At 39.1% G+C, this 16,918-nt stretch overlaps 1 protein-coding gene across 1 annotated transcript; it reads left to right on the top strand.

Annotated features, from left to right (window-relative positions):
* Positions 1-1,092: 1,092 nt before the first annotated feature.
* On the top strand, positions 1,093-15,866 carry bdh1 (3-hydroxybutyrate dehydrogenase, type 1). The gene is made up of 5 exons (XM_066708897.1): positions 1,093-1,394; positions 7,166-7,276; positions 8,045-8,186; positions 8,809-8,961; positions 14,745-15,866. Exons 1-5 carry the CDS (start codon positions 1,185-1,187, stop codon positions 15,209-15,211), a joined length of 1,083 nt encoding a protein of 360 aa, XP_066564994.1. The 5' UTR covers positions 1,093-1,184; the 3' UTR covers positions 15,212-15,866.
* Positions 15,867-16,918: the final 1,052 nt, after the last annotated feature.

A 16,918-nucleotide genomic window follows, 5' to 3' on the forward strand; every position in this document is an offset into this window, starting at 1 on the left:
TTTCCGACGCCTCTTCAAAACTCATCTGTTTAAATGCCACTTGAAAATCCTACAAAACTTATCTGCCCCTTTCAAGCATATTTCTGTACTATCCCAATTAATCTGTGCTTTCACTGTTTACTGTTGTCTGGCTAAATGTATTATAGAGATGGTGAAATGTATACAATTACAAAAACATGTATAATTAGTTTAAATACTTACTTTGGATTAACCAAGATAATGATCTATCTTATTTCAGAATGCTCTTCCATTGACGAGGAACATCAAGCCAGAAAGTCTGAGTCAGGCTCATGGAATTGCGCTGAGACAATATGTCATGGCCAGGCTTTTACAGGATGAGTCTGTGATATGGCGTGCTGTTGTAAACCTGATCTGCAGTCAGCCTATGATGTACAGTATGTGGACGATGGTGACACTAAGTATGTGTGTGTGTGTGTGTGTGTGTGTCACCAAAAAAAAACTAAAACTCAAGGGTGACTGTTTGTCTGGTATGCAAAACCCAGTTAATGTGTTCCAGCAAAGGCACAAATTTGCACATTCCCAGAATTCCAGAATCTTAATTTATGGCCGCAACTCCAAAAATAGATAACACGTTATTAGTTATAAGTTAACTAAAACATGCCAGTTCACTGAACTGAAGTCACACTAGGGGGTTGGTATACCTTAAGAATTTTGTATTCTTAACTCTCACTAGGCTTTAATTTCCAACAAACTCAAAATAGGTATTAAACTAAATGATTCACATAACTGTTTCAAATGAAAGGTGTGAATATTTTGCTCTAATATATTATTTCACAGAGATTTGTGATAGACCATTAGCTGCCCGAATTAATTTATTGATATGCGGCATTACCCCGTGTTTGTAGGGTTTCAACCTATGGATTACTTAAAATATCACGGATTAGCCAGATATTACGCAAACATACAAGGAAATAAAATAACCTCACGTAGAAATAACACCATAATTCTACATGGCAGCAAGTTAGATTTTGTGTCTGTGTGAAATGCAAAAACAAGAGCACAGCGCTGAGAGAGAGTGCGTGAGTGAGGGAGTATGCGCCGCAGGAAGTGGGACTGGGTGATTTACTGCGCTGTGAGAGGGGGGAAGGTCATATTGTTTTAACACTAGTAGTAGTGTGCTACTGATTGAGAGCAACACAGCTGAAGTTTTTCCACAAGAAAAGATGACTCCCTTTCCTTTTATTAAAATGGCGTTTCTCCTGTTTTCTTTTTCTTTGACTTTAGTTTTAGGGTTCGGGCTCCCTGAAGCACTAAATGCTGTTGCTAGAAACTGCGGATTTACAGAAGCTAGCGTAACGCACGGCATCGTTCTGGTGTATCTAATGTTCGTCTGTTGTGTGGCAGTGCCTTCCATTCCAAGAGGGTCTTTGAAAGTAAGTACCATGTGTATGTGTGCGTGCATTTATGTTTTGACGGGCTATTAAGTAGTTTGCCATTCTGGTTGACAATACTGCTGACTTCAACACTATTCATTTGAATTGCTACTCCAAATAACGTTTCACTGTGCGTGTACACTTGTAATGACTTGTGAAATATGATATTGTGATGGTGAAAACAATGATGATCATAAACGATGTAAACGTGTTTGCTTTTGTTTTTCTAATATTCCATACCGTGAGATTGATTATTCGACACTTCAGTTTAAAAGTGTACAACAGTTCAAATGACTGAATGTGTATTAGTGTAACACTACAATCGCGAAAAGCACAGTAGTTCCAGGTTGCAGACATGGCAATAACAAAGTACGAGTTCATTGTTTTGCTTGCGCTTGTGTCAATTGTTTTTCTAAATGTAAATCATTGAACAGCAAAGAAGGGGGTTGTTTGTGTTTATGTTGCAACAGTGGTTGCACTATCACTAGCAAAATTAAATTAAAAATGAATCAACAATTAACCTAGCAAAACAATGCATACGTGAAGTGCCTGCTCTGGTACTTGAGTGCTGCCTGCTAAGTGTAACTGTTCTTTCATACCCGCCTGTATTCGTCAATTTGCTGCACAAACTTTGTTTTAACGCCTTAAAAGTATATTCATCCCCGACATGTTTGCACATGCGTCGTTTGACAGTTCTTTCTACTGGAATCCAGTCAACCCCTCAAGCAAAGCTCTTTTGCTATATATCACATATAAAACACAGACAAGTACAAGTCTCATAATATCTGATTTATGTTATTAAAATAAATACAATACCAGAAATACACTCGCCTAAAGGATTATTAGGAACACCTGTTCAATTTCCCATTAATGCAATTATCTAACCAACCAATCACATGGCAGTTGCTTCAATGCATTTAGGGGTGTGGTCCTGGTCAAGACAATCTCCTGAACTCCAAACTGAATGTCTGAATGGGAAAGAAAGGTGATTTAAGCAATTTTGAGCGTGGCATGGTTGTTGGTGCCAGACGGGCCGGTCTGAGTATTTTACAATCTGCTCAGTTCCTGGGATTTTCACGCACAACCATTTCTAGGGTTTACAAAGAATGGTGTGAAAAGGGAAAAACATCCAGTATGCGGCAGTCCTGTGGGCGAAAATGCCTTGTTGATGCTAGAGGTCAGAGGAGAATGGGCCGACTGATTCAAGCTGATAGAAGAGCAACTTTGACTGAAATAACCACTCGTTACAACCGAGGTATGCAGCAAAGCATTTGTGAAGCCACAACATGTACAACCTTGAGGCGGATGGGCTACAACAGCAGAAGACCCCACCGGGTACCACTCATCTCCACTACAAATAGGAAAAAGAGGCTACAATTTGCACAAGCTCACCAAAATTGGACAGTTGAAGACTGGAAAAATGTTGCCTGGTCTGATGAGTCTCGATTTTTGTTGAGACATTCAGATGGTAGAGTCAGAATTTGGCTTAAACAGAATGAGAACATGGATCCATCATGCCTTGTTACCACTGTGCAGGCTGGTGGTGGTGGTGTAATGGTGTGGGGGATGTTTTCTTGGCACACTTTAGGTCCCTTAGTGCCAATTGGGCATCGTTTAAATGCCACGGCCTACCTGAGCATTGTTTCTGACCATGTCCATCCCTTTATGATCACCATGTACCCATCCTCTGATGGCTACTTCCAGCAGGATAATGCACCATGTCACAAAGGTCGAATCATTTCAAATTGGTTTCTTGAACATGACAATGAGTTCACTGTACTAAACTGGCCCCCACAGTCACCAGATCTCAACCCAATAGAGCATCTTTGGGATGTGGTGGAACGGGAGCTTCGTGCCCTGGATGTGCATCCCACAAATCTCCATCAACTGCAAGATGCTATCCTATCAATATGGGCCAACATTTCTAAAGAATGCTTTCAGCACCTTGTTGAATCAATGCCACGTAGAATTAAGGCAGTTCTGAAGGTGAAAGGGGGTCAAACACAGTATTAGTATGGTGTTCCTAATAATCCTTTAGGTGAGTGTATAATGTATCCCTCTTTGTTTAAAATACTTATCCAATTGTTTCCACAAGTAATGATATCAATAACATTCATATGTAAAAAGGCAGTGCAAACTTTTTTTTTTGAAGAATGGCTTTACTTTGGAATTTGCTTAGTTCATTAAGTCTTACCAGGGAGATCTGCAGTGTAACTGAAGAGCTCAGTGTAATTTGTAGGATTTTTGAAGACTAACAGTTCACAAGTTCAGTTTGGATAGACTAAAGCTGCAATCCTCTTTGTAATGTTTTTGTGCTGGCACCCAACCCGGTTATTGCTGTATTCAGCACATAAACATTTATATTTATTTTTATTCCATTTTATGATATTACATTCTAGCTCTATATCAGCCATACTGACTGCTGGTTCTGCATATATCTGTGTCTGTATTAGGGCTGGGCGATATGACTTAAAAATAATATCTCTATTAATGGAAGTTTGGGCGATACACGATATATACCTCGGTATGCCTTGTTTTTATCCAATCAAGCTACAAAATAAGACCAAAGACATTTAAATAACAAGTCTTTATTTAATCATTCAATATGCAAAACTAACAAATACTACATGCAGGCTGTCATGGTAAATATATGCAGAATGCAACATATAACAGCGCAAGTGGTGTGTGCAACAGCGCAACTACTATTACGTGTGTTATGTTATGGGATATATATATATACACTCACCTAAAGGATTATTAGGAACACCATACTAATACTGTGTTTGACCCCCTTTCACCTTCAGAACTGCCTTAATTCTACGTGGCATTGATTCAACAAGGTGCTGAAAGCATTCTTTAGAAATGTTGGCCCATATTGATAGGATAGCATCTTGCAGTTGATGGAGATTTGTGGGATGCACATCCAGGGCACGAAGCTCCCGTTCCACCACATCCCAAAGATGCTCTATTGGGTTGAGATCTGGTGACTGTGGGGGCCAGTTTAGTACAGTGAACTCATTGTCATGTTCAAGAAACCAATTTGAAATGATTCGACCTTTGTGACATGGTGCATTATCCTGCTGGAAGTAGCCATCAGAGGATGGGTACATGGTGGTCATAAAGGGATGGACATGGTCAGAAACAATGCTCAGGTAGGCCGTGGCATTTAAACGATGCCCAATTGGCACTAAGGGACCTAAAGTGTGCCAAGAAAACATCCCCCACACCATTACACCACCACCACCAGCCTGCACAGTGGTAACAAGGCATGATGGATCCATGTTCTCATTCTGTTTAAGCTAAATTCTGACTCTACCATCTGAATATCTCAACAAAAATCGAGACTCATCAGACCAGGCAACATTTTTCCAGTCTTCAACTGTCCAATTTTGGTGAGCTTGTGCAAATTGTAGCCTCTTTTTCCTATTTGTAGTGGAGATGAGTGGTACCCGGTGGGGTCTTCTGCTGTTGTAGCCCATCCGCCTCAAGGTTGTACGTGTTGTGGCTTCACAAATGCTTTGCTGCATACCTCGGTTGTAACGAGTGGTTATTTCAGTCAAAGTTGCTCTTCTATCAGCTTGAATCAGTCGGCCCATTCTCCTCTGACCTCTAGCATCAACAAGGCATTTTCGCCCACAGGACTGCCGCATACTGGATGTTTTTCCCTTTTCACACCATTCTTTGTAAACCCTAGAAATGGTTGTGCGTGAAAATCCCAGTAACTGAGCAGATTGTGAAATACTCAGACCAGCCCGTCTGGCACCAACAACCATGCCACGCTCAAAATTGCTTAAATCACCTTTCTTTCCCATTCAGACATTCAGTTTGGAGTTCAGGAGATTGTCTTGACCAGGACCACACCCCTAAATGCATTGAAGCAACTGCCATGTGATTGGTTGGTTAGATAATTGCATTAATGAGAAATTGAACAGGTGTTCCTAATAATCCTTTAGGTGAGTGTGTGTGTGTGTGTATGTATGTATGTATGTATGTATGTATATATATATATATATACACACACACACGCATACATACATACATACATATACACATACACATGATTTACTGTCACATAACAATAACACAAGTAATAGTAATCACGCAACACGTGATGTAAAATGGTATAGATTCATTTATATTTAACACAGCCGGGTTTACAGTGGCGCGTTTAACATCTGCTAGACGGGGACATTTCTTCTCTGACTGTCTTCTTTCGATTCTACTTACCGGTACAGCGCGTGTTAATACTAAATAGTTAATAATAATAATAATTATATTATTATTAATAATAATTATAATAATAATACAAAAAACTGTTGTACCACTTCACCATCTCATGAAACTTTCTGCATATGTTTGCATTGCTTTCCAATGTATTAAAATGCAAACAAACTATTATTCTTTAATTTTATACAAATTATATCCGTCTAAATTAGCGGGGGTGGGGGGGTGCTGCTTGCAGATTGAGTTCAGCTCGGTGACGAGAGCAGGGCGGACCGTGTGCGCTTGTGCATTAAATTATCTCTTAGTTATTGTGTGTCAGTTCACTCTCCTCCATGTCTGTGTTTCTGATGCACATTTCTTGCCGCATCTGACACGTGTGGAAGAACTGGGGAGAACGCAAACTGTCATAATGACGAAAAATATTGCCGTAAAGAGTGCGATTTGCGACACCGCGATATAAACGATAGAGCATAATATGAAACGATAGATGTTTTTCTATCGTCAAACGATATATATCGTCATATCGCACAGCCCTAGTCTGTATACCTTTGATCTATGCAGCGCTGTAAAATCCACACTGTCCTTCATTGCATAAGAAAATATGCAGGTCCTCATTTACATTGAAATGTATAATAGATGTGATTCATATGCAATATATGGTATTGTTAAAATTGAAAACACATTTTCAGTGGTGGTTGAGTCATAATCGTGGACTGCTGGAGGGTTACTGATCCCTGTAGTAGAAAAACACAAACCCACATAGGCATAACATTGGTGTGTAACCTGTCTCTGCAATATTCTCATGCCTTTATATGCATGTTCTGGTATTCAGGTAGATCATTAATTCATACTTCTGTAGTGTCCAATTTGACAATGCAGTTATACCAGTGTTTTTAAGGTCAAAGTCTAGTAGCACTAGCAATAGTTTTTGTCTCAGTTACAGACATTTATCAGAATAAACAAACAAAAGCCCTCAAATATAAAACTAAGAGAGAAGTCCAAACTCATCAGATTAGCAACAAGATTTTCCCTTGGAAAAACAAATATATATTTTAACATTAATTGGAGGAGCTCCAAATAACCTTCAAGCTGACAAGTCCTGCATGAAAGAGCACATTGTTAAAGTCTGTTTAAAACTTGGGGGTAGGGTATTATAGTCCATAGTATTATTTTTTTTTTGATATAATTTTTACCAAAAGTGGAGAGCAATTCACTAAAAGTGCTTGTGTTGATTGTTTTTCAGAATTAAGTGGAGCATGTTGAAGGAAACAATATATCACATCTTGTACACTGTTGAAGCCATTGCATAAGGCAAAACATAACTGAATGCAAAGCCAGTAAAACCCACCTTAATGTATTGGTCCCATAATTTGTGCCTAATAAAAAGACATTTATAATGCAGGTTCTTGCAGTTTATTGTATGTCAGGTGTAAAGTATATTCAGTATGGTTGTTGATTTTAAAGGTCCTTAACTGCTTAATATACATTAATTCAGTTTCATGGAAAAACTTAATATGTTTAAATAACCTTTTTTCTCTCCATGGCAGACTGAGGGAAAGGCAGTCTTCATCACAGGTTGCGATAGTGGATTTGGATTTGCTTTGGCAAAGCATCTACATGCACTGGGATTCACAGTGTTTGCAGGATGCCTTCTCAAGGTATGATTTCATTCTCCAGCTAATGTGTTTGTTGATTTTACCTAATAATGAGGCCTTTTATGTCCATAGACATTTGCATATGTATGAGTTCTCATCTATTGCAAGTACTATAACACACATCCATCTTTTCTCTACAGAGCGAGAGAGTCAGGGAGGAAATGACAACACATTTTCAGTTTCTGAAAAAGCATGAGTGGGTAGAGAAAAAAAAAAACTTCACTCAGACTAATTAAAGGAAAAAGCAGATTAATTTCCTGTGCTTTTCATGTTCTTTTTAAACTAGACAGGAACATGCCACCCTTACATTTTGCCGTAGGTGGGTGGTTTGAAGGTTTGATTTTATCTGGGCCAATACATTGTGAGAAATAATAGGTTTTAAAACATGTTAAGACTTGCTTTACATAGTGTAATAGTTTAATAATAAAACCACTACCTCTCTACAAAATCCTTGAAAGTAAAGTTTTAGCATAGATTGGCTTTCTTCCCATTACCTTGCATTATGGGAATTGCTTCCAACCCAAATTTCAACTGACCAAAACACACTGCAGGAAACATTTCACACCAATATAAACAATACTAGTGAAAAAGGCCAGTGAACGGACTTCAAGTCGGGGATCAGAAACATATCACATTTCGATCATTTATTCACATGTAACCCTTACATAAATCGTAGTAATTGTTCTGCGTGTGGATTAATTAATTACCTGTAGTCTATAACACAGGTCATATCACACCCAATAATTGGCACTGATGATTATTTGCTGACAGGATAAGAGTGGGACAGGAGCATGTGACCTGGAGAGTATGAAGTCAGACAGGATGAGAGTGGTGCAGCTGGATGTGTGCAGCGAGGAAGTGGTTAATCAGGCTGTGCAGTTTGTCAGGGAAAACTTAAAGGATCCAGAGAACGGTAACAAGTGCTTTACCTCTTCTTGCTTTGCAAAGTCCCACAAGATTCTTTTACTTTGTATTGCCTTCACTGTTGCACCGCCGCCATAGAAGTTCCCTACTTTTGCTCCATCTTGTTTTGCTTGTTTCCTCAGTGTCTTTTAATGCTTTTAGAGCACGGATTCTCTAATTACCATTCCTTGTGCTCTCAAATTGCAACAGTTAACACTTACTGATAGTCATAGTTATTATCTTCTACAAAAAAAGTGTTATGAGAAAATCTGAGGAGAAGGGAGTTTGTCAGGTGACTAGAATCTACATAAGGTGAAGAGACTCCGGCTTCTGACATGTTTGAATTTGGAGTTTTATATGCTGCATGTTAGAAAAATGCTTCATACATGGGCCTAGACCAAATCAACATTTTATATTACTGTTGAATTAGAAATTACAAACCTGTGCTAAGGAATCAGAAATCATTAATGCCAAAATATCCCTTTAATTAAACTGTGATATGGTTGAAATGTGTAATTGTGAGTAGGATGGAGATTAGGTAGCTGGGATCTGAAAGAAATGTGTAGCATATCTGTTAAACAGTCATTGAAAAACACTGATGTCAAAAAGCTTGTTTCCATTGTCCCCTCCAGGTCTGTGGGCACTGGTCAACAATGCTGGAGTCTCAACCTTTGGAGAGGTAGAGTTCACAAGCATGGAAACATACAAGCAGGTTACAGAGGTGAATCTGTGGGGCACTATCAGAGTAACAAAAGCCTTTCTTCCCCTGATCCGGAGAGCTAAAGGTAAGCAAGTACAGGGCTGAGTGGCGTACGATTAGACCAAGATTTCTACAGCCTCGTACCCATTAGAGTCGAACCAGGAGGGAAGCATTGTTGGAATCACATTTTCTGAATATTTACCTCTAAAACCATTAGTTAATATTGTATTGTGTTTGATTGTTAATAGGATTACATTAAATTGTGTTATGGAAATGTATGGGATGTTATGGGATTAATTAGTGTTATTACAATTTTCTTACTATTCCTACAATTACACTACTATTACTAAAGGGGGTCCTCGCAATTCATTGACTAGTTTTTCTTCATTTCGCAGAGTTGTCCGTAAAGAGAGAATATAGGACGTTTTTATGTCAATCATCATTTTTTCGTCAGCCGAGTCTCCGTCAGACTTTTGACATTGGTGCTACAAAGCCCAGGATGGTGGCCAGCAGATATTATAAACTGATGTGATTACATTATAAAAATAATACAAGAAAAAACGGAGCAGTCAAGAGCGAGCTGCTCCTCACTACTTAAAAACATATGAAAGTTTACAAACGAGAGGAGGCCATTCGACCCATCGTGCTCATTTGGTGACCATTAATAACTAAGTGATCCAAGGATCACGTCCAGTCTATTTTAGAATGTTCTAGGGCTGCAACAACTAATCAATAAAATCGATAATAATCGATAATGAAAATCGTTGTGAACAAATGTCATTATCGATTAGTTGGTCTGCTCACGTCACGGGGAGCGTTTACTGATGACGTCACTTCCATGAAAACACAGTCATACACGAAATGGCAGAGAGTACAGGTCAACCTGCAACAGAAAAAAGTGTGCGCCCCAAGTCATCTAAGGCATGAGAGCATTTTACATTAAATGCAGCATAGAAGATGGTAACCTGCAAGTTACGCAAAGCTGAGCTTGTGTGGCAGTGAAGTACCACAGTGACGCACGAGCACTTGAAAAGAAAACACGTTGGTATCGGATGAAGGTGAAACATCAGCATGGTAAGCAAAAACTGTATATCCTCATTATATGAAGATGTGAAAATTGTATAGGCTAGTTTAATTCAATGCTATTGTGTAACAGTTTTGTTTACTAACTTCAGGACAGTCACACTAGATCTATTTTGTCTCGAGCATCAGGCTGCGCAATCAGCTCGCTCGCAACATAGTGATCGATTAAAATAGCGCTACCACAGAAATAAGTTGAATTAAAACGGTGTGAACAAAGTGAAGCACTAAATCTAAAGGCAGTTAAAAACAGCAGCAGTAAAATGTTTTTTTTTTTAGTCACTGTAGTGGTTTTCAGCAAATGCTTATGCACTTGTGCACTAATACATATTTTTTCCTGTCCTTTTAATCAAGCCTGTTAGCTTGCTGCGTTGCTTTGTTCCATTCTCTTTTTATAGCATTTGTCTACTACAATTAACTGTTATCTGTTTTTCAAACTGTGACTCTACTATGTTCACACGCTTGTTTTCAGTCTTTCTATATTTAATTTATCTATATATCCTTTAATTATTATTCAAAATTAAATGAATTATATATTTGAGATGTGAAGATATAAACCAAAAACATCTGACCATGTCTGTAAAAAAAGTAACAAATTATGTTAAAACAATGTTTATTATTATTTAGATTTTTTTATATTAATCATGGTTGTTGATTTGCCATCAGCAGTTATCATTAAAAACAATGCAAATATTGATTTACACATAAATTGCTTCTCCTTGCATGCTCAAATGCTGTTTTTTTTTATTTCAGAAAGAAACTGCTCACCATGAGTGAATTTGTTCAGAGGAGAAATCCACCATGCAGTCCTCAACAGATGCCATCCTGAATATGTTGGTAACTGCTGACAATTTTAGCGCATGTCATACTCGACCCAGGATACATTCTTCCCTCAAGGACCCACTTCACAAAATTGATGGAGAGGAAGTACCAAGAGGCATTCCAAAAAATTAAGAGTGCTATAAACCCCACCAACAGCAGAATGGCTTCAACTACTGATATATGGACAAGTGTTGCCACTGAAGCTTACCTTGGCATTACATGCCATTACATTGGGAATGACTGGAAGATGACCTCTGTCTGCCTTACCACCATGCTCTTTTAGACAGACATACCTCAACCAACATTACAGAGTGGTTGGAAGAAGTAGCAGTCAAGTTTGAAATCCCTTCTGAGAAAATTAGTGCTATCGTACATGACAATGGTGCAAACATCGTGGCTGCTGCAAAATTACTGGAGGAGAAACATGGGCGGACCAGTATACGCTGCACTGGCCACACCTTGCAGTTAAAGAACACAGGCATTGAAAGAGCTGTTGGACCTGCAAGATGTCTTGTGGAGCATTTCCAAAAAAGTGAGCAAGCCTGCAGCAAGCTGAAAGACAAACAGAAACAAATGGGCACACCTGAGCACAAGCTTGTTCAGGATGTAAGTACAAGATGGAACAGTACATTCTATGATATATGATTAACAGACTGATTGAACAGAGGTGGCCTGTAACTGCAACTCTATCTGACCCATCCATCACTCACAGAGGCAAATGCTATCTTGACTTGAAGCCAGACCAGTGGAGTCTGCTTGAAGAGCTTTCCACTGCTCTTAAGCCTTTTGAATGTGCCACTGTTTTTATGAGCGGGCAGGAATAAATAACAGTCTCATCATTGCCTCTACTTGTGAAAGGGCTGTTGAAGTCCACTGAAGGTGCGGCCTTCAATTCAGCTTCGGTGAAGCCACAGCAGTTGAGCAGCTTCAAAACAGATGGAAGGAAACCCTCTTTGATCAGGTAGATAATCCTGTGATTGTCTCCTCTGCTCTGGACCCAAGGTTCACCTGGGCAAATTATAACTGTGCAAACTGAAGCACTTACAGCACGAAGGGAGATGGTGCAGCAGTAACAAATGACCACCTCAGCCATAAGAACAGCAGCTGAACCTTCAACATCTTTGCTTGACTCACTCCTTGAGTCTGGAGGCAGCAGTGAGGAAGAGAGCAGAGAGGAGAAAGCTGAGGAGGACCTCAACACTAAAATAAGAAATGAAGTCCTGGCTTACTTTGTTGAGAGGCCCCTAGCCAAGGAAGAAAATCCTTTGGATTGGTGGAAAGATAATAAAGATCTGAGCCAGCCTCAACCCGGAGCATGTGGACATGCTGACATTTTTGCATTCCAATTCAAAGTTTTGGAAGAGTAAATAAGAAACATGTTCGTATGAACACTGAACAGTGAGTTTTCCTCTTCTGCATTCTGTACCAGACAGTAACATTTGTTTGTTTATTATTTATAATTTTGATATTTTAACATTCTGCTCCTTAATATCTTATTACAAACATGTTTGTGTCCTAATTTAATAATGTAAAGTTTATAAGAGTACAACTCAATATTTTGTTTTGTTTTGCTTATTTATATTTTGCATATTTAAATAAAGTTTTACTGTTTAAAAACTGGACAAACATTTGTGTTTTATTTAAGGTTTAAAATGTCAAAATTAAAGATTATATTAGTAAAACTCAAGATGTGGCTTTTGCACTTTTTAAAGTACACTTTTACACATAAATACCCTGATTTAGGGTTTAATTTAGTTATAATAAACAAAATATCTAATTGAAAAATTGTTTAGCTTTTTATCAGATTAATCAAAAAAATAATCGTCCGATTAATCAATTATCAAAATAATCGTTAGATGCAGCTCTAGGATGTTCCAAAATTTTCAGCTTCAGCCACATTGCTGGGTAGTTTGTTCTAGATTGTGACTACTCTCTGTGTGAAGAAGTGTCTCCTGTTTTTTGTCTTGAATGCATGGAAGCCCAATTTCCGTTTGTTTCCCCGGGTCCGTGTGTCCCTGCTGATCTGGAAAAGCTCCTCTGGTTTGATGTGGTGGATACCTTTCATGATTTTAAAGACTTGAATCAAGTCCCCACGTAGTCTCCTCTGTTCCAGGGTGAAAAGGTTCAGTTCCCTCAGTCTCTCAGTAGGCCATTGCCTTCAGACTTGGAATAAGTCTGGTTGCTCTCCTCTGAACTGCCTCTAGAGCAGCGATATCTTTCTTGAAGTGTGGAGCCAAGAACTGTACACAGTATTCCAGATGAGGCCTAACTAGTACATTGTACAGTCTGAACATTACTTCCCTTGTTTTAAATTCTACACTTTTGACAATATACCCTAACATTGTTTGCCTTTTTTATTGCTTCCACACACTGTTTGGATGGAGAAAGTGAGGAGTCCACATAGACTCCTAGGTCTTTCTCATGTGTTACTTCTTCCAGTTCTATTCCGCCCATAGTGTAATTATAGTGGACATTTTTGTTACCTGCATGTAATACCTTACACTCGTCCACATTGAATTTCATCTGCCAGGTATCAGCCCACAACCAAATATTATCTAAGTCCCTTTGAATAACCTGTGCTGCCAAGATTGTATTTGCTGAGGCACCTGTTTTAGTATAATTTGTAAATTTGCTAACTATCTCAGAGTCCAGATTATTAATATAGATTAGAAAAATCACAGGCCCTAATACTTATCCTTGTGGAACTCCACTAACAACCTCCTCTTATTGACACCCTCTGTTTCCTATATACATCAACTAATGCATAATCCATCGATCACCGATCAGCCATAACATTATGACCACTGACAGGCGAAGTGAATAACACTGATAATCTCGTTATCATGGCACCTGTCAGTGGGTGGGATATATTAGGCAGCGAGTGAACTTTTGTCCTCAAAGTTGATGTGTTAGAAGCAGGAAAAATGGGCAAGCGTAAGGATCTGAATGACTTTGACAAGGACCAAATTGTGATGGCTAGACAACTGGGTCAGAGCATCTCCAAACCTGCAGCTCTTGTTGGGTGTTCCCAGTCTGCAGTGGTCAGTACCTATCAAAAGTGGTCCAAGGAAGGAAAAGCGGTGAACCGGCAACAGGGTCATGGGTGGCCAAGGCTCATTGATGAACGTGGGGAGCGAAGGTTGGCCCCTGTGGTCCGATCCAACAGACGAGCTACTGTAGCTCAAATTGCTGAAAAAGTTAATACTGGTTCTGATAGAAAGGTGTCAGAACACACAGTGCATCGCGGTTTGTTGTATATGGGGCTGCGTAGCTGCAGACCAGTCAGGGTGCCCATGCTGACCCCTGTCCACTGCCGAAAGCGCCTACAATGGGCACGTGGGCATCAGAACTGGACCACGGAGCAATGGAAGAAGGTGGCCTGGTCTGATGAATCACGAGTTCAAGGTGTTGACATGGCATTGAAATTCCCCAGGTCTCAATCCAGTCGAGCATCTGTGGGATGTGCTGGACAAACAAGTCCGATCCATGGAGGCCCCACCTCGCAACTTACAGGACTTAAAGGATCTGCTGCTAACGTCTTGGTGCCAGATACCACAGCACATCTTCAGAGGTCTAGTGGAGTCCATGCCTTGATGGGTCAGGGCTGTTTTTGTGGCAAAAGGGGGACCTACACAATGTTAGGCAGGTGGTCATAATGTTATGGCTGATCGGTGTATATTAGCCTGAATACCTACAGCTTCCAATTTTAGGATCAGTCTTTGGTGCAGAATCTTGTCTAAAGCTTTCTGAAAATCTAAGTATATCGTATCATATGCTTGCACATGATCTTTAGCTGCTCAGAAAACTAGTAAGACATGATCTGCCTCATCTAAACCCATGTAGACTATCAACAAGGATATTGTTTTCATTAAGATGCTCCTCTATTTTGTCTAATCATTTTTTCCAGTAATACCCAAATCAGAAACATTATTCATTGAGGATTTGTTTCCCACACTTGCTTTTCAGGGCGAGTGATTAACCTCGCCAGCATGTACGGAAGAATGAGCAACGCCCTTCGCTCCCCATACTGTGTGTCCAAGTATGGCGTGGAAGCCTTTTCCGATTGCCTGCGCTACGAGATGCGAAAATGGGGTGTCAAGGTCATTGTCATTGAGCCTGGCAACTTCATCGTGGCCACGGGCATCCTCACACGTGACATTGTCTCCACCACAGCTGACAAACTGTGGAGAGAGGCACCCAAAGTGGTGCAGGAGGATTATGGGAAGGCCCACTTCGATCGCCACATTGCAGTGGTTAAGTCTTACTGTAACAGTGGCCAGAGGGACACAACACCCGTTATCCAGGACATCTCTGACGCCATCATGTCCTGCCACCCCTTCACTCGCTACAACCCCATGGAAGCATACTGGTGGATTCGTATGCAGATGATGACCCATCTTCCGGCTGCTATTTCCGACAAGCTGTATTTTTAAAGCCAGGGAATCTTTCGTAGCCACAGATACACTGAGATTATAGCAGAGCATCGGTGCTGTATGATGTAACGGTCACATATCGTAACCTACTTCCACACAAACAACTTTAAAGGTGTTTTTTTTTTTTTTTTTTTCCCATTCACCTACAGATCATAAAATGCTTACAAGCTTTTCTTACAGGATGCCATTTATAATACCAGTCATTTTTAGCCTGTTATAAATCAGTTTAACTAAGCACTTTGTGCACGTGTCACAGTATGAAACAGAAACCAAGAAAATGCCCCTTGCCAGCCAGTGTAATTTCTCAATAAATTTATTAGATTGTCCAGCTCTAATAAATGGTTAAAGCATTCAAATCAGACTGTTTATGTTGGCATGGTTATTATTTCATATGGTCATATTATGAGCCCATTTATTTTTCTGGCATTTGGTGGGCACTTTCCAGTAAAGGGAACCTCAGAATAGCTACAGCTCCCTGTGGGTACATTATTGTGCTTACTAGAATAAAATGCTTTTGACAGCAGTGAGAGAAGCACATCGATTTGCTGCCTGCTGTGTGTTTTGTTGTTGTTTTTGTTAGTCCAAGAAAAAAAAAAAATACTAAAATGCCCCATAGAAATAGTTTGCATCTTAAAGCTATAACTGGATCAAACAGTATTTAGTCTTATTTGTGATTGGTGTTTAACAAAGTAGGCTGTTTTGTTAGTTATATATAATTTGTAATTCAATATTTAACCTCACCAAGAAATAATTTTAACCATATTGATATAATGATTATCCAGCACACAAATTGGGATACTGGGAATGCAAGATCAGTAAAATGTATACAGCATTTCTAATCCAAAATGTTTTTTGCAATGTTCTTTTGAATATAGCAGACCAAGCAACAAATTCGGAACATTTTTAATCTAATTTACTACACTGTCAGTTCAAAGAAAACAAAAAGCTGTAGATTTAAAGGTACTAAAATTGCAAAGACACCATCTCCCTCCTTCACCCTTCCCAGTATAAACTGACACTGAAACCATAAATGTTCATTAAAATTAAATTCACTACAAAGAATTTAAGATCTCTTTTTTTGTCAGTTAATGGGAAAGCTAGATAATTGTATTTATGTATTTAAAGTGCACACTTAAATATATATAATTTCAACTACAGATACACAATGGTGGAAGTGAATATGAAAATATCAGATCTGCCACCAGAGAGCACAGTTGAACACATCATTACACTTTTACAGGAAAGAATAAAATGTTCCATCCTTGAATTATATAAACCACGCTTTGAACACTTTTGAATTGTGGGTTTAAAGCCGATAAGAGTAATGCACATTTAGCACAATAAACAGGTCAGTCATCTTGTAGAAACACACCCACTAGAATTACACTACACTGCCTTTGTAGTGCTTAAAATAAACTGACCTATATAAAAATGGATCCTACAGTCACAGCTGGAAAATAGGAGGGGCTAAGAAACAACATAGGACATCATAGGTTTTTCAAACATGAAACCCAAGGAGTGTAATCCTGTAATGTTTTTATTGTAGAGCAGGTGTAAATAAAATGGTTTGCCACATCATAGGTCAACATAAGCAGTGGCATAAATCACCTCAGTATCTGGCATACACTAGCGTTTAAAAGTTTGGGGTTACTTAGAAATTTACTTGATTTCCATCATACATGAAATGAGTTTGATTAGCAAATATAG

The sequence above is a fragment of the Amia ocellicauda genome, chromosome 7 (genome assembly GCF_036373705.1).
Source record: "Amia ocellicauda isolate fAmiCal2 chromosome 7, fAmiCal2.hap1, whole genome shotgun sequence".
NCBI lineage: Eukaryota > Metazoa > Chordata > Actinopteri > Amiiformes > Amiidae > Amia > Amia ocellicauda.